This window comes from Pelodiscus sinensis, chromosome 15, assembly GCF_052426305.1.
Source record: "Pelodiscus sinensis isolate ZL-2025 chromosome 15, ASM5242630v1, whole genome shotgun sequence".
Classification (NCBI taxonomy): Eukaryota; Metazoa; Chordata; order Testudines; family Trionychidae; genus Pelodiscus; species Pelodiscus sinensis.
Window position 1 is genome coordinate 3,153,372 of NC_143066.1, and position 27,242 is coordinate 3,180,613.

At 65.8% G+C, this 27,242-nt stretch overlaps 1 protein-coding gene across 1 annotated transcript in view; it reads right to left on the reverse strand.

Moving 5' to 3' along the window:
- Positions 1-16,433: 16,433 nt before the first annotated feature.
- NTN3 (netrin 3) overlaps positions 16,434-27,242 on the reverse strand; it is a 55,809-nt gene continuing 45,000 nt past the window's right edge. The window contains exons 6-7 of the mRNA XM_075899023.2: positions 21,312-21,386; positions 16,434-18,944 (exon numbers count right to left, since the gene is read on the reverse strand). Coding sequence (XP_075755138.2) covers positions 18,616-18,944; positions 21,312-21,386 — 404 coding nt within the window. The 3' untranslated portion in view covers positions 16,434-18,615. The remainder of the gene's footprint in view (positions 18,945-21,311; positions 21,387-27,242) is intronic.

Here is a 27,242-nt window from a genome sequence, read left to right on the forward strand (position 1 = left end):
GTGGACAGCACAGCCGCAGCGAGCCCTGGGCTGAATCCCCTTCGCTCTGGGCCAGCCCCCGGGAAGCGCCAGCACGAGACTCGCGCGCGTCCTCTCCAGGTGTTGCCGCCTGGCATGGGGGGCGTCCAGCACCGCGCCGGCAGCTTCTCCGGGCGGTGAAAAGCCCAGCTGCCCCGAGCCGCAATTGGGGGTGGCAGGTGGGAGCCTCCTCTCCTAATTCTGGGAAACCAAATTAGAGGGGTGGAAAATCAGCGTTTCCTGCGGAGCGCTGGGCAGGCCAGGTCCAGATGCCTGCCGGAGCCTCCCTTGGCTCCTGTGGCCCAGCCACGCGTGGGCCAGGTCCAGATGCCTGCTGGAGCCTCCCTTGGCTCCTGTGGCCCAGCCACGCGTGGGCCAGGTCCAGATGCCTGCCGGAGCCTCCCTTGGCTCCTGTGGCCCAGCCACGCGTGGGCCAGGTCCAGATGCCTGCCGGAGCCTCCCTTGGCTCCTGTGGCCCAGCCACGTGTGGGCCAGGTCCAGATGCCCGCCGGAGCCTCCCTTGGCTCCTGTGGCCCCGCCACGCGTGGGCCAGGTCCAGATGCCTGCCGGAGCCTCCCTTGGCTCCTGTGGCCCAGCCACGCGTGGGCCAGGTCCAGATGCCCGCCGGAGCCTCCCTTGGCTCCTGTGGCCCAGCCATGCGTGGGCCAGGTCCAGATGCCTGCTGGAGCCTCCCTTGGCTCCTGTGGCCCAGCCACGCGTGGGCCAGGTCCAGATGCCTGCCGGAGCCTCCCTTGGCTCCTGTGGCCCAGCCACGCGTGGGCCAGGTCCAGATGCCTGCCGGAGCCTCCCTTGGCTCCTGTGGCCCAGCCACGCGTGGGCCAGGTCCAGATGCCCGCCGGAGCCTCCCTTGGCTCCTGTGGCCCAGCCACGCGTGGGCCAGGTCCAGATGCCTGCCGGAGCCTCCCTTGGCTCCTGTGGCCCAGCCACGCGTGGGCCAGGTCCAGATGCCCGCCGGAGCCTCCCTTGGCTCCTGTGTCCCAGCCACGCGTGGGCCAGGTCCAGATGCCTGCTGGAGCCTCCCTTGGCTCCTGTGTCCCAGCCACGCGTGGGCCAGGTCCAGATGCCCGCCGGAGCCTCCCTTGGCTCCTGTGTCCCAGCCACGCGTGGGCCAGGTCCAGATGCCCGCCGGAGCCTCCCTTGGCTCCTGTGGCCCAGCCACGCGTGGGCCAGGTCCAGATGCCCGCCGGAGCCTCCCTTGGCTCCTGTGGCCCAGCCACGCGTGGGCCAGGTCCAGATGCCCGCCGGAGCCTCCCTTGGCTCCTGTGGCCCAGCCACGCGTGGGCCAGGTCCAGATGCCTGCCGGAGCCTCCCTTGGCTCCTGTGGCCCAGCCACCACGGGCAGCCGCAGCACGTGTGCCTCGTCCTACTGGTGCTTGCTAGCAGCTGTCCCATGGGTCCCACGCTGCTCCTGCTTGGGTGCAGGGAAAGCCCCGGGACCCCCAGTCGCACGGCCAGCGCCAGACTGCTCCGAGCTCACAGCCACAAGGCCACTGAGCACCATGGGATGCTGGGGAGCCACGGAGAAGGTGTTGGAGCCAATGGGAGCGCAGTATGCAAATGCCTTCCCAGTCCCAGTCTGGAACCCGTCGAGCGCCCCGCAGCGCCCGAGACCAGCAGGCGGGAGCGTCCGTGGGCCCAGCCCGCGGCGGCGGCGCATCCGAAGCGGGCTGGGCCCACGGAGCCTCGTGCGGGGCCGGGCTCCCGGTTCCGGCTCTTCCCAGCCGGGCGGCCCGGCCGAGCGCAGGGGACGAGACGCAGCCGGGCCCCCGCCCCCAGGGCCCAGTCGCGCGTGGGGCGGGCTGCCCCCTCCCGCGGCGCTGGTCTGCACGGCCCCCGCGCCCTGCCAAGCCGAGCCGTGACTCAGCCCCCCCCCCCCCCCCCCCCAGCCCGGCTTGCCCCGAGCCGGCAAAGCAGCGCACCCCACGCGCACGGGCCGGCCCTCCGGCGTCTGGCGTGGGCAGCCCGCGCTGCAGCTACCGGGCGCTAGAAGGGACGCCCCCCCCCCCCCGATTCAGCGCTGCGGGCGCGACTCCCTGGCCGGCCCGCAAAGCGCTTTACCGGGCGGCGTGGCCCCACCGTCTGCGCGTGACAGCTGGGGAAACTGAGGCAGGGGAGGCCACAGCACATGGGAAAGACGAGGCGGCAGCGGCGGCCTCTCGCCTCCCAGAGAAGGCGCGTGGCGGAGCCGACCCGCCGGGCTGGGCTCGCCCCCTCCTTTGCGGCTGGCCCGGAGGCTGTGGCCCTGCCGGCGGCCGCGCACCTGCCGGGAGCAGGGCCCTTGGCTGACGCTCCTGGCAGCCGGAGCCCGCCGCCCGCCCGGCGTTTGTTTTCTTTCAAGGCGGGCCCGGCGCTGGCGGAGCTGAACGATTTCCTGCCCCGGCCGCGCTCCAGCCTGCCCGGGACCCCGCTAGCAGCCCCGCCGCACTGGCCGTGGGCAGCTCGGGCCCCTCTGGGCCTCAGTTTCCCCAGGAGACTAAAGCGTCAGCCCCATGGCAATGCCTGGCGGGAAGGGGGAGGCTTGTGCAAAGGAGCCGCGGTTCGCAGCCCGCGGGCCACCAGCGGCCCTGTGCCAGCGCCAGGGCCATACAGGCAGCCTGGAGAGCAGAGCGACCTGCGCTGAGCAGACACCCCACGGCCAGCTCGCCCTGCACACCCGCGAACCCCCTGAGCGGGGGCTCGGCTCTGCTGTCCTCGTCACCGTTCCAAACAGCTGCCTTATTCCACCCCAGAGGTGGCTGCATTCTGCAGCCAGTGATAGGGACCCACCCCCTGCTAGGCATCTGCACCTGGGCTTGAGTGTCAGCTGTTCCCTCGGCCCCCACCCCTCTCACCGTAGCTAGTTCCTGCTGGAGAATGACACTGGTGGGCAGGAGCGGGCCCTAGCTTGTGGAACTCCCTGCGACAGGAGTAAGAGTCCATAGGCTGGGAGACAGGAGAGGGGCCAGGGGCTGTGGCTGAGTGGTATGGGAGGGAGCAGAAGGGGGCCAGAGTGGGGCTGGGGCTGGCCAGTGGGGTAGCCAATGGCAAACGGGGAGGGAGCTGAGCAGTGGGGTGGCCAGTAGCAAGGAGGAGGGGGGTGATGGGGCCGGGCACTGGGGTGGCCGGGGCAGATCGGAGAGGGCGGGGGCTGCCCAGTGGGGTGGCCAGTGGCAGGGAGGAGGGGGGTGATGGGGTGGCCGGGGCAGATCGGAGAGGGCGGGGGCTGCCCAGTGGGGTGGCCAGTGGCAGGGAGGAGGGGGGTGATGGGGCCGGGCGGTGGGGTGGCCGGGGCAGATCGGAGAGGGCGGGGGATGCTCAGTGGGGTGGCCAGTGGCAGGGAGGAGGGGGGTGATGGGGCCGGGGGGTGGGGTGTCCGGGGCAGATCGGAGAGGGCGGGGGATGCTCAGTGGGGTGGCCAGTGGCAGGGAGGAGGGGGGTGATGGGGCCGGGCGGTGGGGTGGCCGGGGCAGATCGGAGGGGGCGGGGGATGCTCAGTGGGGTGGCCCGTGGCAGGGAGGAGGGGGGTGATGGGGCCGGGTGGTGGGGTGGCCGGGGCAGATCGGAGAGGGCGGGGGATGCTCAGTGGGGTGGCCAGTGGCAGGGAGGAGGGGGGTGATGGGGCCGGGCGGTGGGGTGGCCGGGGCAGATCGGAGAGGGCGGGGGATGCTCAGTGGGGTGGCCAGTGGCAGGGAGGAGGGGGTGATGGGGCCGGGCGGTGGGGTGGCCGGGGCAGATCGGAGAGGGCGGGGGATGCTCAGTGGGGTGGCCAGTGGCAGGGAGGAGGGGGTGATGGGGCCGGGTGGTGGGGTGGCCGGGGCAGATCGGAGAGGGCGGGGGATGCTCAGTGGGGTGGCCAGTGGCAGGGAGGAGGGGGGTGATGGGGTGGCCGGGGCAGATCGGAGAGGGCGGGGGATGCTCAGTGGGGTGGCCAGTGGCAGGGAGGAGGGGGGTGATGGGGTGGCCGGGGCAGATCGGAGGGGGCGGGGGATGCTCAGTGGGGTGGCCAGTGGCAAGGAGGAGGGGGGTGATGGGGCCGGGCGGTGGGGTGGCCGGGGCAGATCGGAGGGGGCGGGGGCTGCCCAGGTAGAGGGGCCGGGTGGGGCCCAGGCTTTGTGTCCGTGACCCACACAAGAAAACATTTGAGCCCCCCGAGGTCTCCAGCTCCCGGTCTGTCCGCGCCCCCTCCTCCCGCACGCTCGGCCTCCTGCCTCCCCCTCCCCCGGCCCGGCTCGCAGCAGCTTTGTTGGTTTAAGGGGCAGGTTCCCGCCTGCGAGCAGCGCCAGGGAGGTGTGGTGCTGCTCAGCCATTTCCTTTCCTGAAAGGGAGCCGAGAGCTGCCTGCTTCCCTGCCCGCGGCCTGGCTTCTCCGGGGCTGGGCCCGGGATTTTTCCGTTGCCTGTCAGCACACTGGTAGCCACAGGCATTCGGCGGGGCCCAGCGAGCGAGAAACGCCCACGGGCAGCAGAGCCCAAATGGCTGCGAATCCCGCCCACCAGCTGCCATGGGGGGGATGGGGAGCTGCCGAGCGAGGCCCCTCCCGGAGCGAGGCCCGTGTGCACTGAGCAGGGGGCTCAGGCGCTGGGGGGCGGATGGGGCCAGCACACGCTGCAGCCTCGGGCTGCCAGAGGCCTGGAGCCTCAGCCCTTCGTGTGCCCATCAGAGCACGTGCCATCTGCCCCCAGCGCTGCAGCTGGGAGTCGCCGCTTCCCAAGCCCCGGGCGCCTCCCTCAGCCCCGCTGTGACCCCGGCCGGCAGCCTGCCCGACTCCAGTGCCCGCCGGGGTCTCACCCTGGCCCCGGGCGCCTCCCTCAGCCCCGCTGTGACCCCGGCCGGCAGCCTGCCCATGAGGGCGCTATCCCAGAATTCCCTGGCCCGCCCCGTGAGGGTGCTATCCCAGAATCCCCAGGCCTGTCCCGTGAGGGTGCTATCCCAGAATCTCCAGGCCCGTCCCGTGAGGGTGCTATCCCAGAATTCCCTGGCCCGTCCCGTGAGGGTGCTATCCCAGAATCCCCAGGCCCGTCCCGTGAGGGTGCTATCCCAGAATTCCCTGGCCCGCCCCGTGAGGGTGCTATCCCAGAATCTCCTGGCCCGTCCCGTGAGGGTGCTATCCCAGAATCCCCAGGCCCGTCCCGTGAGGGTGCTATCCCAGAATCCCCAGGCCCGTCCCGTGAGGGTGCTATCCCAGAATTCCCTGGCCCGTCCCGTGAGGGCGCTATCCCAGAATCTCCAGGCCCGTCCCGTGAGGGTGCTATCCCAGAATTCCCTGGCCCGCCCCGTGAGGGTGCTATCCCAGAATCTCCTGGCCCGTCCCGTGAGGGTGCTATCCCAGAATCCCCAGGCCCGTCCCGTGAGGGTGCTATCCCAGAATCCCCAGGCCCGTCCCGTGAGGGTGCTATCCCAGAATCCCCTGGCCCGCCTGTCACGTTACTGGACTTTGAGGGGAGCAGCCAGATCACTGCTGCACCCCTGGGGGGGGGGGGTTGGCCCCAAAAATGGTATAAAAGGGGGCCGTGTGAAGTGTTGACTAGAAGCTCACTGTCTGCTACCCCTATGTACACTGGTCATGTGTGTGTATAATGTCTGTGTGTGCAATTATTAGCATGTACTTGTGTGGATACTGAATATTTCTCTGCATGTGGTTGAGCATTGGGCAGGGCCGGGCCTGTGGACATGCTAATCAGCGAGGCCCTGTGGGACAATGGCACTCGATGGGCCAAGGACACACCTAAAGAATGAGGGTGACTCATACCTAAGGGCTACCAGCAGGGGACACAGGAATAAGCCGGGGACCAGGTGACCTGCTGTAGCCAAGAAGAGGCCAGGAAGGAGTATAAAGAGGCCATGTGGCTGACTCCATCTTGTTCTCAGCTCAGCACTTCATCCCAGAGGCAGCAGTGCAGGGATCGAAGAGCCTGGAAGACCTGTGAACCCATCCTGATCGTAGGATGTGCAATAAGAACTTTTAAACCAGCAGCTGTAACATCTCTGCTAGAGCCTGCATCGAGGACTGGGAGATTCGGTGCATGTAACGTACTAACCTTTAACAACCTCACTCTCAGGCTTTTCTTTCTCGTGGTAATAAACCTTTAGTTGTTAGATGCTAAAGGATTGGCCCAGCGTGATTTGTGGGTAAGGTCCGGAGGGTAAATTGACCAGGGATCTGTGGCTGGTTTCTTGGAACCGGACAGAACTTGTTCAGGGTAGGTGGGATTGGGTGCTAGGACCCCCCACCTGTGTATGAGGCCCGGGGCCATCTGGGGCACGGATATTGCTGGGGTGTCAGAGGGGTTTTGCTCGGGAGGCTTCAGGCAGGCAGCTGAAGCGCTCTGTGGGACTGGTTTGTGGCCTGTTTGGAGAAGTCACCAGTCGGGGGCTGTAAGGAGCCCCGGATTTGAGCAATTCGCCCTGAGCGGACACCCTCAGCTGTGCCCAGACCGGCCCGGTCCGTCACAGCGCCCCATGAGGGTGCTATCCCAGAATCCCCTGGCCCGCCCCGTGAGGGCGCTATCCCAGAAGCCCCCAGCCCAGAGGCAGCATTATGGCTGCAGCCATGGCTGGCAGGTTATGGGCACAGCGCCTCTGATGAACTCCTGGGTTCTGGCTTTTGATGCTGTGGTTCATAATTCACACGCAGGGGCTGCTTGTGGGAAGCAGGAATTTTTCACTCGCCAGCAGCCCCGGGTGACTCCTGGACGCCCTGGCTCGGTGATTGATGGGCACCATGGCGCAGGCTAGATGGACCGTGTCCAGCGCCTTGCAGGCCAGCCTGGGCAGGAGCACCCGGCCCTCTGGGACCGGCCCCGGCTGCTGCCAGATGGAGCATGGCCAGCGGATGAAGGATGACACCGCCAGTGCCGGGCCTGCGCCTCTGCCTCTCGCTGCTCCCCCGGGGGCACGGGAGACGGAGCGTGTCCGCTTGGTGAAGGACGTCACCTCCTGAGCGTGCAGGGTTCTCCCTGCATCTGTTCCAGCAGCACCGGCCGGCCCCTCCGCTCTGGGAACGACTGCAGCCCCCGGCCCCGGGGAGCGGAGCCCGTTACGTCACCTGGGCAGCCGGCACGTTTCTCTCCAATCCCGTAACCAGTCACCCAGGTCCCGCTCGGGGGAGCGGCTCAACCCGCCGGCTGGGCTGCCCACGCGGTGGCTGCTCCCTGGGTCGCCGTTCCCCCGGGACGCGGGAAGGGGCTTCTGGCCGCAAGGCCCTGGGCACAGGCTGCTCTCACACGGGGACGGCGACCACTCAGCCCCGCTGCAGGCTGCGTCCCGACGCCCGGCGCAGACATGGCGTAAATACAGACCTGCGCTCCCCTGCAGCCTGCAGCCCTGACCCCGCTGCTGCGCCCCCGCAGGCCTGCCCCCCGGCTCGCCGGCTAGTCCAGCGCTGGGTCCCTGCAAGCCTGACCCACAGCTCACCAGCTAGTCCGGCGCTGGGCCCCCGCAGGCCTGACCCACAGCTCGCCGGCTAGTCCGGCGCTGGGCCCCCGCAAGCCTGACCCACAGCTCACCAGTTAGTCCAACGCTGGGCCCCCGCAGGCCTGACCCACAGCTCGCCGGCTAGTCCAGCGCTGGGCCCCCGCAGGCCTGACCCACAGCTCGCCGGCTAGTCCAGCGCTGGGCCCCCGCAAGCCTGACCCACAGCTCACCAGCTACTCCAGCGCTGGGCCCCCGCAGGCCTGACCCACAGCTCACCAGTTAGTCCAGCGCTGGGCCCCCGCAGGCCTGACCCACAGCTCACCAGCTACTGCAGCGCTGGGCCCCCACAGGCCTGACCCACAGCTCACCAGCTACTGCAGCGCTGGGCCCCCACAGGCCTGACCCACAGCTCACCAGCTACTCCAGTGCTGAGCCGCCGTAGGCCTGACCCACAGCTCACCAGCTACTCCAGCGCTGGGCCCCCACAGGCCTGACCCACAGCTCGCCGGCTGGTCCCGTGCTGCCCCGCCAGCTCTGGCAGCGCGCACCCGACCCTTGGCCCATGTGCCTTCCTCGAGAGGCCGGGTGCGACCCCGGCAGTGCTCTCCAGCCCACAGCACAGTTGCTCTTGCACTCCGTTCGGCAAGCGCAGGGAGAGCTCCCTCCCCGGCGGGGCAACCCTGCCTCTCGGGGGTGCACTGCTCCGGCGGGGCGCCCCGCTGTCTGGTGCCTGCCTCTCGGGGGGTGCACTGCTCCGGCGGGGCGCCCCGCTGTCCGGTGCCTGCCTCTCGGGGGGTGCACTGCTCCGGCGGGGCGCCCCGCTGTCCGGTGCCTGCCTCTCGGGGGGTGCACTGCTCCGGCGGGGCGCCCCGCTGTCCGGTGCCTGCCTCTCGGGGGTGCACTGCTCCGGCGGGGCGCCCCGCTGTCCGGTGCCTGCCTCTCGGGGGGTGCACTGCTCCGGCGGGGCGCCCCGCTGTCCGGTGCCTGCCTCTCGGGGGTGCACTGCTCCGGCGGGGCGCCCCGCTGTCCGGTGCCTGCCTCTCGGGGGTGCACTGCTCCGGCGGGGCGCCCCGCTGTCCAGTGCCTGCCTCTCGGGGGGTGCACTGCTCCGGCGGGGCGCCCCGCTGTCCGGTGCCTGCCTCTCGGGGGTGCACTGCTCCGGCGGGGCGCCCCGCTGTCTGGTGCCTGCCTCTCGGGGGTGCACTGCTCTGGCGGGGTGCCCCGCTGTCCGGTGCCTGCCTCTCGGGGGTGCACTGCTCCGGCGGGGCGCCCCGCTGTCTGGTGCCTGCCTCTCGGGGGTGCACTGCTCCGGCGGGGCGCCCCGCTGTCTGGTGCCTGCCTCTCGGGGGTGCACTGCTCCGGCGGGGCGCCCCGCTGTCTGGTGCTTGCCTCTCGGGGGTGCACTGCTCTGGCGGGGCAGCCCCGGATTTGGCTTCGCTGCAGGGCTGCCAGGTGCAATGGCTGCTCCCCACAGAGCCGTGCACCGGCTGGCCCGTAGCCTGCGCGCTCCCTGGAGCAGCCTGGCCACGGCCGGCCCAGACCGTCGCCCCCACTCCCTGCCTGATCGGTCTCATGTTCCCGTCAGAGCCAGGCCCCAAATCAATGCCATGTGTCCGGAAATTGTGTGCAGCCTAATAACAATGGGCCAGGGCCATCCTCCCGCAGCGCTCAGCCCGCGTCAGACCGGAGAGAGGGCCCAGCCTGGGGCCGAGCGCCGCGCAAGCCCGACACCTCAGCGGCTGCCTTCGGGCCAGAGGCGTGCCCGGAAGGGGAGACCCCCAGTGCCGCGGCTTCACGGAGATGCAGGGGGGCGGGCCTTGGGGTCGCCTGGCCATGGCAAGCCCCGCCGCACGGGGGCTGCTGTTCGCGAGCAGTGACTGGCCCTGGCGCCACTGCTGGCTGGAGGTGTGGCGAAGAGGCGTGGCCGGGGGCTGACTGACCGGCTCAGCCCAGCGCCACAGTCCCAACCCCCAGGAGCCTGTCGGGGGCCCCCGAGCAAGGGGAGGAGAGGAGAGGGGGCGCGAGGCCCCGGGGAGAAGCGGGCAGAAGAGCACTGCGAGGACAAGCTGCCTGCCAACGAGTTCAGCTCCAAGGTCCAGACCGTCTCCCTGCGGCCTGGCTCCCGGCCCTTCTGCCGTGGCAGGACACTGCTCCAAGGCCTGGGCGGAGCTGTAGCAGGAGTTCTCAAGTCCCGCAGCCCCCGAACTCGCCTGGAGTGGGGGTGTCCCAGCTTCAAACTCCATGGGACTTGTCCCCAGCGGTGCTCAGAGCACCAGGACACTCAGCAGGGTCCTGGCATCCCCTCGTCCCGCCAGCAGCGGGTGCCCGAGGCAGCTGCTCGCCGAGAGCCAATCACAAGGCGGAGGCGGGTGGGGAGCGGGTGGCGCGGGACGGAATCGTGAAGTCTGACATGTTGACATTTCCCAAGTAGCAGCCAGTCGCCCAACATCTGGCCGGGGATATTGCATCTTGCCTGAGAGCAACTCCAGATGTGCCAGAGACCTTTTCTTCATTATTTTGTTTCTTTCTTTCATTCTTTCCCCCTCTCAGCCGCTATTGACTCACTAAATCAAGGGCGACAGGCTTTTAACTCGCTGGAAAGAAAAAAAGGACTCAGTGGTGAGATGAAACGAATTCTCTGGACCCGAGCGAGCAGATGTGCGTAGTGGGAGTCGGAGGGGGAGCGAGGTGTGTGAGAGAGACACGCACACGCACGGGTACTTCTTACACCCAAGGGAAATCAGAAACATGCAGAAGGCCTGCGCCCCAGCAAGCCCCAAGCCCTGGCCGCCCCAGGGAAACGGTGAAGGCCAAGCGAGGAGACGTTGGGGTCTGGAGGCAGAGGGAAAGGGACCCGTTCGTGTCTTGCTGGGGCCATTGTGGTCCCCTCTCCCAACGTAAGTGTGCCCAGCGCTTACCCGCTAGCGGTGGCCCGGCACTGAGCTCAAAGGAGGGACGGGTAGGTGTGTGGCATCTCTCAGTGACGGGGCGGCGGGGGAGACATGGCCAAAGCAAGAGGTGGCCGGGAAGGGGGTGGCAGAGCAGTGGCCACTGAGCCAGAGAAGAAAGATGGCCATGGAAGGGCGTGGTGAGGATGTGACGGACAGATCCAGGGACACAGAAACGAGGCATTTTTGGGACATTCCCTGACTCGTTGAACATAGCTCAGGGTTCGCTGTTGGTGCCATCGCAGACACACGAATTTCCGTCCCACACGAAATGGAGTTGGACACGACGTCAGGCGCTAGGTGTCTGTGGGGACACCTGGCAGCTCTTCAGCAGACCTGCTCGTCCATCGCCTCTTTCTCCATGATTGGTGCCAGCCTTTGCCCGCTACGTTCACAAGCGTTTGAGCCAGGACAGGTGTCTGTGTCCCAAGCAACGACGCTCCCCGGGACCGAGGGTTTCATGTTCCTTGGGAACAGAGGCGTGTGCCTTACTCAGATGTGCCTTAGGAAAATAGTGCATGGAACCTGTCATTGTAAGCCCTGCTATTCTGTTTGTGTGCATGTAGAATTCCTGCGCCTGCATCCGCACGCTGGCTGGGGCTGGATTAGCACGAGGTTCAAGCCTATTTCCAGCCCATCAGGAACAGTGAAGAGGCCAGACAAAGCTCATTAGCAAGAGACTGTCGAGTGTGGGGAGAGCCGTCTTCCTGCCGACTTGCTACGGAGACGTGGGATCCGTCACCTGATGCAGGAATCCATCTTGAATTTGGTACTTTTCCACGGGGTGGGGAATTGGACAAAGGCTTCCTGCCCCAGGGAAATTCCATATGCGGGAAGTAAACAGCGATTGTCTTCAGCGGGCTTTCCAGACGGCCTCCCCGCCCTGGGAGGATACATGGAAACACCTGGAAACCGAAGGACTGGAGCGGGAGGAGGGGGGGGGAACGGGAGCTGCTGGACCCGGGTCAGAAGGGACATCTCCGGCCCGAGAAGGACTTTCCCTGCAATAAGAACCAGGGTGAGAAATTGCGATTTGTAACAACTTCTCTTAGTGCATTAGGCTGAGCTGGCGGGTTTCTTTTATTTTGCTTAGTAACTTACTTTGGTCTGTCTGCTAGTACTTGCGACCATTCGACCCTTCTGCTTGGAAATCCCTTTTGTTTATGAAGGATCCCAGTGTGAATAATTGCTCCGTGGAGGGGGGCAACAGCTGCGCATCTCTCTCTTTCCCTGGAAACGGGGGGACCCTTGATGAGCTCGCTCTGTGCTGCGACGTGAGACGGATTAAGCGGGGGCTCTGGGCCCACCGGGCTGTGCACTGGGCCTTCCCAGAGCTCAGTGGCTGTGACCCCCGCTCTGGGCCTGGGCTGGGGGAGACCAGAGGGTCTGGCTCACAGGGTGGGGGTGGGGCGCCCCAGAGGGTTTGGTGGCGTTTCGGTCTCAAGGGGATCTCTGTGACAACCCGTCACGTTCCCCATCGTTGCCTCATGGACTGTTCTGGGCTGACAGGTCTGAGCGTGAGGCTTGTTGAACCCCAATTCCTCGCCGTGCTCAGAGCCCAGCCTGCCGTGTGCCCACCGGCGGCGCGGTCAGCGCGGGCTTTGCAGTGGCACCTGTTGAATGGGGGCCCCGGGCCTTGGGACAGACCCTGAGAGCCCTACAAGGGCGAGTCCATTGACACCACATGAAATCGGCTTCCTTGGGAGAGCTGGATTCTGCTGCCTTCCGCCCTTGGGCAGGGCCTGGCTCTGCAAGCAGAGCGGCGCGAGCCGACAGAACGAGCCTCAGAGCAGGGAACTACTCAAGGCAGGTGCGGGTGCAGGCGGGGGCGCGGGCGAGAGCGTGGGCATGGGCGGGGGCGGGGTGAGGGCGGGGGCGCGGGCGGGGTGGGGAGGAGAACCCGCTCTGACTGACTCGCCCCGGACCGGTGACCTCCCAGACTTCGGGGGCAGCTCCCCGAGCAGCGCCAGGGTGCTCGTGAGCCCCGAGAGCCTGGGCGCACCGTACGCTGTGCCACGTGGCCTCTCCAGAGACCTGCACCCGCTGGGGACTCGGGGCCCCTTTGCTGGGCAGGCCGTCTGGAGAGGACCGTGCCCCACGTGTGCAGGTGCGTATTGATGGGGGAGGGCTTGGTATTCGGCACCCACCTGGAGGAGCCCTGACTCCCTGAGGGCGGGGGCTTAGCGTCTGCCCTTGAAAGTCTCTCGACCTGGGCTCCCACCAATGGCGGGACTCAAAATTAGTAGCCACGTCTGAAAATGTGGAGCAAACTCCTGATTTCTCAGGAAAGGGGGGAAACAACTCAAAGGAGATGCTGAAATTGAATGGGCCCTAAAGTCTGCATCGCCGAACCACCCAGCGCGCCTGGCAGAGCTCTGGCCCCGCTGGTGTCACATTACTGAATTGGAGGGAAGCAGCCAGATCGCTGCTGCACCCCGAGGTGGGGGTGTTGGCCCCAGAAATTGGTATAAAAGGGAGCCATGTGGGGTATTGAATGGGGGCTTATTGTTTGTTAATCTTATGTACGCTATTTATGTGAGTATATAATGTCTGTGTGTGTGGGTAGGAATCTGTAATCTGTGTGGAAGCTGAATATTTCTCTGAATGTGGTTAAGCATGGCTATGGACAGGCTGAGTAGCAAAGCCCTGTGGGACAATGTCTCTCAATGGGCTATGGACACACCCAAAGAATGGGGTTTGTCACCTGAGAGCAGCCAGCAGGGAACATAGAGATTGGCCTCTGACCAGGTGACTTGCTGCATACAAGAAGAGGCCAGGAAGGAGTATAAAGAGGCCATGCGGTCGATGCCATTTTGTTCTCAGCTCAGCACTTCATCCCAGAGGCAGCAGTGCAGGGATCGAAGAGCCCGGAAGACCTGTGGACCCATCCTGATGATAGGATGTGCAACAAGAACTTTTAAACCAGCAGCTGTAACATCTCTGCTAGAGTCTGCATCGAGGACTGGGAGATTTGGTGCATGTAACGTACTATTCTTTAACAACCTCACTCTCATGCTTTTCTTTCTTGTGTTAATAAACCTTTAGTTTTAGATTCTAAAGGATTGGCCCAGCGTGATTTGTGGGTAAGGTCCGGAGGGTAAATTGACCAGGGATCTGTGGCTGGTTTCTTGGAACCGGACAGAACTTGTTTGGGGTAGGTGGGATTGGGTGCTAGGACCCCCCACCTGTGTATAGGCCCGGGGCCATCTGGGGCACGGATATTGCTGGGGTGTCGGAGGGGTTTTGCTCGGGAGGCTTCAGGCAGGCAGCTGGAGTGCTCTGTGGGACTGGTGTGTGGCCTGTGTGGAGAGGTCACCAGTCTGGGGGCTGTAAGGAGCCCCGGATTTGAGCAATTCGCCCTGAGCGGACGCCCTCAGCTGTGCCCAGACACGGCCCGGTCCGTCACAGCTGGCAACACCTCCTGGGAGGCAGATGGGCAGGTCTGGCCTTCGCCAACAAAACCACAAATGCAGCCCCCAGGCAAGTCCCCTGCACTGATTCAGCAGGGCAATCTCACCTCTTCCCTTCCTGGGTGTGGAGTCTGGGTGCTCCTGGCCACCCTCACTGGTGCGACTGCACCACTTGCACTATTGGCGCTGCACCACTGGGGGGGAGGCGGGCAGTGAGCGTGCGCTGGGTGTTAGTTAGTAGGCTGCTGGGTCCGTGCCCAGTCCCGACAGCTGCAGTGCAGGCACTGCACGTTTCACCTGTGCTGAGCCCTGCTGATGCTAGCTGGAAAATCGGCATTTCCCCGGAACCCTCAGCTCTGCAGCAGGCCCTTAGCGTGGCAGAACCGCCGCAGTGTGGTGAGAGTGACACAACGCGGTGAGTGGCCCTGCCCCGGTCCCACCTGCTCCATTCCCGGGAACTCCAACGCCACGCCGCCGCCCCTCGCCATACCACGAAAGCGGGCCCACGCCTCACGTCCGGGTGACAGCGCCACGGCCACGGGCAGCGCTCTGCGTTCGCACCGGGGGGCTCGCGGGCGCCCTCGCGCTGAGGAATGGGGCTCAGAGGAGCGTCCGCCTGGGAGGCAGTAGCTGAGATTTACGGTGGCGCTGAGCCTGAGGGAGCCCTCGGAAGCCAGAGACGTGTGAGTTCATCGCCCCTCTGCAGGCTGACGGCGAGCCACACGAGGCTGGGGATCCCCCCCTTGGGCAGGGGGCTACAGGGAAGGGGGCTTTACACAGACTCTGCCAAGCAGCAAACCAGCCAGGCCGCCATTTCAGGGTCAGGGCTCTGTCCTGCTCAGCCTCCTCCACGTGGCTTTGGTGGGACCAACCCTGAGCCATTCGGCACCACGTGCACCGAGCTCCTGGGACCCTTCGGCCCTGTGTCCCACAGCAGGCTCCGTGCTGCCACGGCGGTTGGGCCGCAAGGACAAGGGGAGCCTACGTCCCATGGGGTGAGCCAGGAGCGCGAGCTGGGCCTGCAAGGCCCGTCCCACCCTGGCTCTCTCCCCAGGCTGGAGCAACTTGCTGCCACTGCCAGAGCTCTCAGGATGGGTGGGTGCCAACTCTAGGGACACCCCCCGTGCTCAGCGCCTCCCGCCCCCCAAACACAAAGCACATCCCCCCCGTGCTCAGCGCCTCCCGCCCCCCAAACACAAAGCACATCCCCCCCGTGCTCAGCGCCTCCCGCCCTCCAAACACAAAGCACATCCCCCCCGTGCTCAGCGCCTCCCGCCCCCCAAACACAAAGCACATCCCCCCCGTGCTCAGCGCCTCCCGCCCCCCAAACACAAAGCACATCCCCCCCGTGCTCAGCGCCTCCCGCCCCCCAAACACAAAGCACATCCCCCCCGTGCTCAGTGCCTCCCGCCCCCCAAACACAAAGCACATCCCCCCCGTGCTCAGCGCCTCCCGCCCCCCAAACACAAAGCACATCCCCCCCGTGCTCAGTGCCTCCCGCCCCCCAAACACAAAGCACATCCCCCCCGTGCTCAGCGCCTCCCGCCCCCCAAACACAAAGCACATCCCCCCGTGCTCAGCGCCTCCCGCCCCCCAAACACAAAGCACATCCCCCCCGTGCTCAGTGCCTCCCGCCCCCCAAACACAAAGCACATCCCCCCCGTGCTCAGTGCCTCCCGCCCCCAAACACAAAGCACATCCCCCCCGTGCTCAGCCCCTCCCGCCCCCCAAACACAAAGCACATCCCCCCCGTGCTCAGTGCCTCCCGCCCCCCAAACACAAAGCACATCCCCCCCGTGCTCAGCCCCTCCCGCCCCCAAACACAAAGCACATCCCCCCCGTGCTCAGTGCCTCCCGCCCCCCAAACACAAAGCACATCCCCCCCGTGCTCAGTGCCTCCCGCCCCCCAAACACAAAGCACATCCCCCCCGTGCTCAGCGCCTCCCGCCCCCCAAACACAAAGCACATCCCCCCCGTGCTCAGTGCCTCCCGCCCCCAAACACAAAGCACATCCCCCCCGTGCTCAGCGCCTCCCGCCCCCCAAACACAAAGCACATCCCCCCCGTGCTCAGTGCCTCCCGCCCCCCAAACACAAAGCACATCCCCCCCGTGCTCAGCGCCTCCCGCCCCCCAAACACAAAGCACATCCCCCCCGTGCCCTGCGCCAGGCCTGCTTCCCGCAGGCCCTTTGCCAGGCACCGAAGCAGGCGCGGACCCAAGTCTGGGGGAGGGGGATGGCATTGGCAGGGGGCGGCAGGAGCCGCAGGCAAAGAAGCCACGGACGCTGCGGGAATACACATCAGACTCGTGTTGTTAAATGACATTAGCAATGAAACGCCAACGTCCAGCTCTTACATGGTGCACTAGGTGCCATCCCGCTGGTTACATGGTCAACAGCATTTCCCAGTCCAGAGCCGCCCTCCCGCTCGGTGGCTCCGCTGCGTCGTGGAGCCCTGCGAGGCGTGTGGCTTGGAGCCGGCAGGTGCCAAGCGGCCTGAGAAAAGGAAGCCGGGGCGGCGTTTCTGGCAGCGGACGCCCTGCGCCGGACCACGCTGGCTGCCCAGCTTGCCAGACCCCACGGCTGTCCACAGTCTGCCCGTCTCGCTGGACACGGCAACGCAAAGTAAAGGCACACAGCTGCGGGCTGAGTCACCCAGCATGCACCTCTTTAATTAGCGCAGCACCTAACTCCCCTAGACAGCTTGGCGAACGTCAGCTGGCGGATTTGCTTGCTCAGTAAAGGACCCTGGTGGGACACGGCTCGTGGCCTGAGGCCGCCCGCGGGCACACCCGGCAGCTCGAGCGCCCCATGGTTATGTAATCGACCCTTGCCCGGCCAGGTGGCAGGCAGCCCCAGCCCCACACAGGGGGCACCTGCCATTTCACACCGGTGCACCACAGCGCCACCTGGCGGAGCACACGTGGTGGTCAGTGCATGGGCACTTGAAAACTCCACAGATCCATGCATACACACAGAGACCCACATGCGCACACAGCCCTGCATGCACATGCACACACACACACAGATCCACATGCGCACACACACACACTGGCCCCCACATAGACCCCCCCCACAGACCCACACACACATACAGATTTATGCACGCGCACACACACACACACACACACAGAGCCACATATGCGCGCGCACACTCACACAGAGCCACACACACACTGACGCCCCTCACATATATATACACCCACACACAGTGTGCACACACACCCACCCACACCTACAGATCCACACACGCATGCACACTGACCTCCCCCTATATATATAGACCCACTCACAGCCACACATATACAGGCACACAGACCCCCCCAGACACACACAGTCCCACCCCCGCACCAGCTCCCTGCCCCAGGGGACATGCGAGTAACTGCACTGGATTGGCGCAAGTTGCACTGCTGTGAAACTGGCATGAAGAGCCCCGCCCACCACCCTGGGCTCTTCCCTTCCAGCTCTGCCAGGTGCCTACCCCGGACCAGGCCTGGCCCTCACCCAGCTCTGCCAGTGCCCCAGCCCCTCCCTGCTGCCCACTGCCACAGCTTCCCTGGCTTGCTGGGACCCTCCTGGCTGGGCCGTTTGCTGCCCTCTGGATACCTCCAACCCCCAGCCCCTGGCCCCTCCTGTGCCGTGGGCCAGCCCTGCAGCGCCAGTGCCGCTCAGCATAATCCCGGGTGTTTGCTTTGCGTTCTCAGTCCTGCCGGGCCTGGGGGAGCTCAGAGACACCCGCGCTTCCTGGGCCTGCACCTTGTGCCCCGTTGACACCCCCGCACTCTTGGCCGAGTCCCATGGCTGCATGTCACACTCCTGTGGCCCAGAGTAATAGGCCCACGCAGGGCAGAATCTGGCCCCCGGCGAACGCGGCCTGTTGCCTGCTTGCCCCCCAACACCCCATTGGCTGAGAGGACACAGGGGGGCCTTTGGCAGTGAGCGGGGGGAATAACCCAATGGGCCTGATTCTCGCTGCCCTGCAGCGCTGGGCCTGGTGGCGGCGCAGACACACGGGGCCGCTGGCAAATCGGGCCCCTCTGGGCTCTGCTCTGCCGCTGGAATCTGTCGGCGAGCCAGGACAGAGGGCTCTGACCCCGAGCTGGGACTGGGGGCCGTGGCTCAGGGCGGTCTCTGGGCTGTGCTAGGCCGGGGGCAGACCCCATGATCACGGTGGTCTCTTCTGGCCTAGATCCCAGGCTAGGCCCAGCTGCTGCGGAGGGGAGGGGATTGATGCGCAAGCCGGTGCACACCCTGCTGCGCTGGGGCCTCGCCCTCGGACCTGGGGAGCAGGCCCGGCGTGGAAGGGGGATCAGAACCCAAGGGAGATGCTCGGGGCCCCTGGGCACAGTGTGAGTGGCCCCTGCGCCACGCTCCTGGAAGGGGTGGGGCCTTGGTTGGAGGGGGCGGGGCCGGGGCCAGCCAGCCCTCAGCGCTGCCCGGAGCGTGCAGCCTGGCACTCCAGCGGCGATTTAAAGGGGCCAGGGCTCTGGACACCACCGTTACCACAGCAACGGCGGCAGCGGGGAGCCCTGGCCCCTTTGGAATCGCCAGGCCCCGGAGCAGTTGCCCCTCCCCCAGCGGCGAGCCGGGGGACGCCCACAGGCGCGGGGCCCCGCCCACGCGGCCTTTTGCTGACGTTCTCTGAGCAACGGCGGACGTGGCACCCCGGGCTCCCCTCCACCGCCCGCCCCTTGAAGGGCGCGTTGCTACTGGGTTACGTGTGGCTCCCGCCCGGCCGGCGCCCAGGAACCCCTCGCCAGACGGGAGAGTCCGCGCCGCTCTCCGCCGAGTCCCTGGGGCTCCGTCGGAAGAGGGCGCTCGCCGGCCCCTCACGCTTTCAAACACTTCCCCTTCTTCTCCCGCCGCTGCAGTTTCCGCAGGCGCCGGGTCCAGGCATCCCGCCACTGGATGACCAGGCTGTTCTTGTCAGCCATTAGTCCTGGCCGGTCGGCAGGGTTTTCGCTGACCCCCATGACCAGGTATTTCCTGCTGATTTGGATCTTGGGGCACTTGCAGGCCAGGTCCTTCATGTGGATCCACAGGAAGTTGTCCCCACGCTTGACGCGCTCGTCGCGGCACTTGTAGACTGAAAGGACGTTGACGGTGAACTTGGCCCAGTTGGCCACCGTCTCCATGTCTAAGACGTTCACTTGGACAACTGGGGGAGACAAAGAGACGCTGAGAGCAGAGCAAGAGTCAGCAGTGAACGCCCCCCATTCTGGCAGCAGGCCAACCTCCGGGCTCAGCCTTTGCGGAGTTGCTGCTGCTCTGAGGGGGACCCGGGAACCGCTCTGGCCTGTGTCACTGCACCGTCGCCAGGGGCCAGAGCCCCAGGGTCTAGTCACGGCGTCTCACCATGGCTCTTGGTGACCTGGCGCTCGAGACGCTGGGGAGGACGAGACATGGCTTTGTGAGGGGGGCCAAAGACGGCCCAGAAAGGTGGCCAGCGAGGAGGCTGGCTGCACTAGCATTCCCCACAGAAAGGAAGAAACGCCCCCAACGTTCTGGAGTTTCGATGAAAAACCGGAAAATGTAACATACAAACGCACCAACCATTCCGCTGAGAAGCAACTGCCATTTGTGCCAGCCTCACGCGGCATGGCTTTCCCGGGCCTTTGAGAGCGCCTGGCCCTTCCGGAGGGGGACTGGCACGGCCAAGCCCTCCGAAAAGGCCCCCAATCACACCTGCACGGCAGGAGGACTGGCCATGGCTTAATTTGCCTTTCCAGCCAAGCACCATGAACCAGAGACAGGCCCCCTGCCTCGGGCTGGGATGCGGCCGGCAGGTCTGCGGGCCAAACACCTTTTTATCTAGGGCAGGTGCATGAGGAAAGGGCAGGATGGCAGGAAACCAAAGGGGAAAGGCAGCGATTTGGCTTTGGAAGTCACAGTGCAGCAAACCAAGCTGGCAGGCCTGAGTCTTCCTTCCCCAGCCCTGGTGTTCACTGGGGTTAACCTGCACATCCACTAATGGGCTACGTGCAACCGCGCACCAGCAGTGCGCTCAGCCATGGGCACGGCCACGCGGGTCAGGATCCATGGACCCAGCTCAGACCTCACGTAGACCTGTAGAGACACGTTCACCTGCCTGGCCACTAAGCAACGGAGCTGAAAGTAGCCAGCCTCCTGCAAGGGACGTCAGACCCGGGTCCAGCCTCCTGCGGGGGACGTCAGACCCGGGTCCAGCCTCCTGCAAGGGACGTCAGACCCGGGTCCAGCCTCCTGCGGGGGACGTCAGACCCGGGTCCAGCCTCCTGCGTGGGACGTCAGACCCGGGTCCAGCCTCCTGCGGGGGACGTCAGACCCGGGTCCAGCCTCCTGCGGGGGACGTCAGACCCGGGTCCAGCCTCCTGCGAGGGACGTCAGACCCGGGTCCAGCCTCCTGCGGGGGACGTCAGAGCCGGGTCCAGCCTCCTGCGAGGGACGTCAGACCCGGGTCCAGCCTCCTGCGGGGGACGTCAGAGCCGGGTCCAGCCTCCTGCGGGGGACGTCAGAGCCGGGTCCAGCCTCCTGCGAGGGACGTCAGACCCGGGTCCAGCCTCCTGCGAGGGACGTCAGACCCGGGTCCAGCCTCCTGCGGGGGACGTCAGACCCGGGTCCAGCCTCCTGCAAGGGACGTCAGACCCGGGTCCAGCCTCCTGCGAGGGACGTCAGAGCCGGGTCCAGCCTCCTGCGAGGGACGTCAGAGCCGGGTCCAGCCTCCTGCGAGGGACGTCAGAGCCGGGTCCAGCCTCCTGCAAGGGATGTCAGACCCGGGTCCAAAGGGAGGCAGCTGAACTAGAATCCACTGGCAAATTCATGATGACACATTTAGGACTGAATAAGGCTCTCAGCTGGTTAACACACTACAAAGGCAATTTCCCTGCTCTAGATAGTCACATCTCCCCCCCATGCTGTGAATGAGCCGCTTCTGCCAGGAGTCCATGAGCTTAATTCACACCAGCACCCTCTTCCTTTTGTTGTCCTCACATAGACCCCGCTCTGTAAACTCCGCTCCAGTTTGTCTGATGACGTGGGCGTTACCCAGGCCAGCTGGTGCCCCAGCGAAGCTGTTAGTCTCTAAGGCTACGTCTACACTGGCAGGAGTTTCCGGAAATGCCGTCACAGCCGTCACCCCCCCATGAAATTCACTTAAATCGGAGTCAGTCAGCCCTGCCCTGACTGTGGATGCAAATCGGCTCCTCAAAACCCCCACGGCCGGGGTTCCCTGCACCGGAGACGGCACCTTTCCGTCCTGGCGCCCTCCCAGCGGAGTGCGGGGGGGAGGGGGCGCGAGGCAGGGCCGGGGACGTGGACTCCCACTCACCCCCGGCGGGGACCCCCGACCATTAACTGACCCCCAGATGTGGCCACCGTGGGCCCTGGAGGCCCCTCTGGGAGGGCCGGCTCTCTGGCTGGACTGAGGCCCAACGGGCGAGGCTCGGGGGGAGTACGGGAGAGCGGCGGGCGGAGGCAGCTGAGGCGCTGGGACAGAGCGGGGCCGTGTCCCCTGCCCCTCCCCTCACGCGTCCCTGCGCCGACTCACCATAATCCTTCTTGCAGTACTTCTTCATGCTGACCTTGTAGTTGCCCTTGGCTGGCTTGCAGTAGGAGTCGCAATCTGCAGGGAAGGGACAGAGCTGGGTCAGCCCCCGGGGCTTCCCACAGACCCTGCCCCGAGGCGCTTGCACCTCCCCGCGGCTGCACCGCGCCCCCAGCCAGTGGGGCAGAGGCCAAGCTCCCGCCCCCGGGGCGTTCAGACAGACCCTGCCCCAAGGCGCTTGCACCTCCCCGCGGCTGCACCGCGCCCCCAGCCAGTGGGGCAGAGGCCAAGCTCCCGCCCCCGGGGCGTTCAGACAGACCCTGCCCCAAGGCGCTTGCACCGCCCCACGGCTGCACCACGCCCCCAGTTGCAATTCTGACCATTTATTATTTCCCCTACAGGATTTAATAGAAACGAAAGTCAATTGCAAACCAAAACATCTGGAGGGGCTGCCATCTTGGAGAGGTGTTTCCACCAAAGCTGACAGGCTCTGAGAAAAACGTCACAGTCCCCACGGCTTTTCTCAAGGGCCAGTGATGTTGAGGAAAAGCTCCAGTGTAAGATACGGGGAGTTACCAGTGGCCCCAGCTTCTCTGGAGCGCCTCGGCTGCTTTGCACCGCGCTGCCTCCAAGCCGGGTCTGCACTGACCCGCCCTGCTGCCGAGGCTGAGCCAGAGGGCGGCTCTGAGCCCTTGCTGCGGGAGGCTCCTCCGTGGGCTAAGCTGGGAGCTTGGACCCAGGTGCGACTCGCTGGCGGCGCAGCCCTCGCGTTCCGCCTGTCCCGGGGCCACAGGGCGGGGGGCAGAGGCGAGGGAATGCAAAGGAGACACAGGCATGGCCAGGTGTTAGTCTGAGCACAGGGACCTACCTCTGCACCAGCCTCTCTCCCAGCGGTGGGGGACGGGCGCTGACAACCGGGTGTCGCCAACCCCACAGGGCATCAGGCGGCACCATCGGCCCCGCGGGCGCCTGTGACAAGCGGCAAGTTGCCAACAGCCCTCCCGGCAGGCAGCCGCGTGCGGAGAGTGGGGGCGAGGGGCACGCAGCGCCCGGGTGGGGGAGGCAGCACGAGGCTGGTCGTGGAGGTCAAAGCCAGTGTGCAGCCAGGCGCTCTGGCCAGAGCAAGGGCCAAGTCTGAGCCTTGGGTATAGCAATGACGCCCTTAAAGGCCACGAGCTGCTCTCCTCTGTCTAGGGATGGGGGCGGCTTGTGACAAAACCAGGAGGGTTTCAGAGGAAGAAGCGGCTCTTTAAACCACGGGCAAGTATTGCCAGCGCCGCGGCCGGCCAACACCCTCGAGATTTCCCCCGTTCTGGTCCCAGGCCGCCCGCAAGCCGGCTGCCAGGAGGGGCGGAGGGGAGGGGGCCGATTAACTCACTGGGTGCTAACCCAGCTCAGGAGGAGTTGGTTGGGGCTCAGCAGGGCAAGGCTGCTGGGAGCCAGAGGAGGGTGAACTGTTGCTTAAGGAAGCTCATAGGGAGGAGAGTCCTGGCAGGGCTTGTAGCAAGCAGTTTGCAGTAACTCTGGGTATGTCTACACTACCACCCTAGTTTGAACTACCGTTACTCCTCGTTTCACGAGGAAGCCTAGTCCGAACTACCTAGTCCGTGCCGCGTGTAGCCGCGCGGCATGTAGTCTGCACTAGCGGACATTTAAAAATGGCGGCACCCGGCAACATGCAAATTAAGCCCGGGAAATTCAAATCCTGGGCTTCATTTGCAACTCCGGTTCCCGACATTACCACCCTAGTTCGAACTAGGGGAGTAGTGTAGACAGACCCTCAGGGATCATGCCACAGAAGCAGATCCAAGTAGCTGTGGTTTTTACCAAGTTCTACCTTGGGTTGGTGAGACAGTGCAAGGACATGGGTGTCAATAGGGCAGACCTTGCAATAATGAAGCCTATTTTAGGCACTTGGCTCTCATACTCTCATTCAGCTCTGTACTGTTGTTTCTGCCATTGGGTTAGAACAGTGGTCCCCAACCTTTACGGGCTCCCGGGCGCCCGGGGGCGGGGCCAAACTCGCGCCGGGCGCCCGGGGGCGGGGCCACACTCGCACCGGGCGCCCGGGGGCGGGGCCGAGCGTCCTGGGGCACGCTAGGGCTGGGGCCGCCCGAGCCCCTTGTGCCGTGGGCCCGGGGCTGGCGCCGCCGCCCGAGCTGCGTGCCTGGGGCTGGCACCGGCGCCGCGCGCCCGCATGTGCCCCGGGGCTGGGGCCGCCCGAGCGCCGCGCACCAGGCGCCGGTGAGTGTCGCGCGCCTGGGGCCGGCGCCTCCAGTGCGCCAGGGGCGGGGCCAGCCCGGGTTGTCGGCGGGCGCCTACAAATGCACCGCGTTGGGGACCATTGGGTTAGAACATGTGATGACACAGGGCCAAAGCATGGGAGGCCTGTGATGCCCTCAGTGATGTTACCAGCATCACTTCCTGCATCAGTTTTGCGTTGGGGGTGTCACGTTACTGGATTTTGAGGGGAGCAGCCAGATCACTGCTGCACCCATAGGTGGGGTGTTGGCCCCAAAAATGGTATAGAAGGGGGCCATGTGGGGTGTTGAATAGAAGCTCACTGTCTGCTGATCCTGTGTACGCTAGTCATGTGAGTGTATAATGTCTGTGTGTGTAGTTAGGAGTCTGTAATCTGTGTAGATACTGAATATTTCTCTGCATGTGGTTGAGCATTGGGCAGGGCCCGGCCTATGGACATGCTAATCAGCGAGGCCCTGTGGGACAATGGCACTCGATGGGCCAAGGACACACCTAAAGAATGAGGGTGACTCACACCTAAGGGCTACCAGCAGGGAACACAGGAATAAGCCGCAGACCAGGTGATCTGCTGTAGCCAAGAAGAGGCCAGGAAGGAGGGATAAATAGGCCATGTGGCTGACTCCATCTTGGTTCTCAGCTCAGCACTTCATCCCAGAGGCAGCAGTACAGGGATCGAAGAGCCCGGAAGACCTGTGAACCCATCCTGATCCTAGGATGTGCAACAAAGACTCTTAAGCCAGCAGCTGTAACATCTCTGCTAGAGCCTGCATCGAGGACTGGGAGATTCGGTGCATGTAACGTACTATTCTTTAACAACCTTACTCTCATGCTTTTCTTTCTCGTGGTAATAAACCTTTAGTTGTTAGATGCTAAAGGATTGGCCCAGCGTGATTTGTGGGTAAGGTCCGGAGGGTAAATTGACCAGGGATCTGTGGCTGGTTTCTTGGAACCGGACAGAACTTGTTCGGGGTAGGTGGGATTGGGTGCTAGGACCCCCCACCTGTGTATGAGGCCCGGGGCCATCTGGGGCACGGATATTGCTGGGGTGTCGGAGGGATTTTGCTCGTGAGGCTTCAGGCAGGCAGCTGGAGCGCTCTGTGGGACTGGTGTGTGGCCTGTTTGAGCCCACCCCTCTGTCCTCGCCCTCTCGCTGATGCTTCCCCTTGGCCCAGTCTCCCCCGCCCAGCCGGCGCTGTCAGCACCCCAGGAACGGCCTCGGGGCTCGTGTCCAGGCGGGCACGGGACGGAAGCAGCAGCCGCTTCCGTGAGCAGGGAGGGCATGTGCAGGGGGCGGGTGGCAGACTCCACACGGGGGGAGGGGGCAGCCTGCGGCTGTGTGCGCGGCGGTGTCTGTACACCTGGCGTGTGTGACTGTAGGGGGCGGGGCTACCATGGCCCCCCCACTGGAGTAACTCCACTCGTGTCAATGCTGCGCCCTGGCTCTACGCCGGCGCCAGTGAGAGACGAGACAGGCGGCGCGGGGGTAGGGGAGAAGGCCCGGTGTGCGGGTGAGCGGGGAAGAGGAGCTGGGCAGCCCGCCGGCCGGCCGGGACTCGTCTGTGCGCGGGGAGGAGCGCGTGGGACCCTGGGTGTGAGAGGGAGAGCGCCAGGGACGTAGCCCAGCCCTGGCACCTGTAGGGGTGCGGGCGCAGGGCTGGAGCAGCTCCCCCCGCGAGGCCAGAGCCGCCCGCAGCATGGCGACCGGGGCGTACTGCAGCCGGCCCGGGGCAGCTCCAGTCCAGCCGGGGCCCGGCCGCGGGTCGTGCTCAGGCAGGTAACTGGTTAACGCAGGTCCCCAGCTCTCGGGCTGGAATTCCCACTGCCCGGGAGGCAGCGGAAGAGCCGCCCTGGGCCGTGCGCACGGGGCGCGCGAGCGCGCTGGCACATCTGGTTTCCTTCCCCGGCCTATTTTGTTTTAAGAGAGATGTAACTTAATTAGGTGTTACGGCTGCAAATCTTTTACTGCCGGCTTTGAATTCCTCCCAGCCCTGCGCCGCCCGCCAGGTTCTGCTGGGCTAACGGAGAATGGGCCGGAGCAGGAACATTTCCAAAGTCAGCAGAGAGCGGCCCGGAGGGTGCCCAGAGCCGGCGGGGCCGCCCCTGGGGGAGTGTGGGAGAGAGGAGAGGCCAGCTGGGCAGGCTCGCAGGGACGGGAGCGGGGGCAGAAGGGGGGAGGCAAACACCTGAAAAGCAGGAGGCTGGAAACAATGAAACACTGTTACCAGACACCTCCAAGAATGGGACACCTGCTGTGGGCTTTGCAAGCCTTTGGAGATTAAAAGGATGGGGGGGGGGTATCTGGGGGCTCACCAATGTCGTGTGCCAGTCACCTTGCTCTGTGTGGGGGGAGAGGTTCTGGGGTACACACACACTGTCACACGCACACTCATGCACACGCACTCACATACGGACGCACACGCACATGCATACATGCACTCGCATGCGCGAACACACACACTTGCACATGCATGTGCACCCCCCCACCCCCCACACACAGACGGTTGCTTGCACCAGGCCTGAGAGCTGAAGTTGCTCTGTTGGTGGCGGGAGGGGAGCCAGGCTGGCGAATGCCCTGCCCCCGCCCCTTGCCCCATTGCGATGGCAGGGGCGGCTGGCCCAGGCACTTGTTCTGTGTGAGACAGGAAACGCGGGGCCCGGTTCTCTGCCGTGGCCCAGGGAGGGGCAAAGCGAGGGATCAAAGGGGCCAGTGGAGGCGCTAAAGTCCCCGCGTGAGCTCGCGGAGGGGGCTTGGCGAGAGCCGAGTCTGCCCCGCCCCCCGCCCCCCGCCCCTTTGCGCCAGGCAAGGGTCGCCCGACAGCTGCGACGGGTCTCACGCGAGTTTGGGAAGAAGGTGGCAGGGGACGCGCCCCGCAGGGAGGGGCAAGGCCCAGGCCAGGCACAGGGAGGCCACGGGACCAAAGCAGAGGAGGCGGCGTGGCCGGAGGAGCGGGAAGCGCCGGGGTGCAAGGCAAGGAGGCGTCCCATTGGGGAGTCTAGGCAATACCTGGGCAGCTCTGCCCGTGCCCGCTAGCTGCTGTGCCCGCCTTGCCCTTCAGCAGCGTGGGGAGCACGGCCAGGAGGCCTGCTGGGCAGCGCCGGGGGGCAGAGAGGGGAGCCCCAAGGCCTTGGGAGACGCGGCTGCGGCGTCGCCTTGGCCCCTGACCCTGCGCGGGCGGCCGGGGCGGGCGCTGACTCGCGCGTCTGCTAGCTCCAGGCAGGGCATGAGAAGGCCAAGGCCCGGAGGGAAGCGTAGGGAGGAAGAAAAACCCGTGTCCAAGACCCTGGCACCCTCCCCCCCCACCCCGCGGAGCCAGTCGGGGCCCTAGAGGGATCGGCGCGCGTCCCTGGGGCGGGGAGGCAAATGGGATCGAAGCCCCAGGGGCTGGCCGCAGGGTGGAGGCTGCTCTGCTCTGCCCAGGGACTCCGGTCCCCCGGCGCTGGGAGGGGACAGCCGCTGCCCGCCCCACAGTCACCCGGGTGGGGCCAGCCTGTGCCTGCTGATGGGGGAGGGGCAGCTGCCCCGGGGCCCCGAGGCTCCTGGCCGTGGTGCCCCTCCCGTAGCAGTGGCAGCGGCTGGAGCCCCGGCCCAGCAGCTCCGTCGGCCCCCGCCCCCGGGCAGTGCTCAGCGGGGCCCTCGGGGGAGAGGGCCGGCGCGTGGAGACGGAAGAGCCG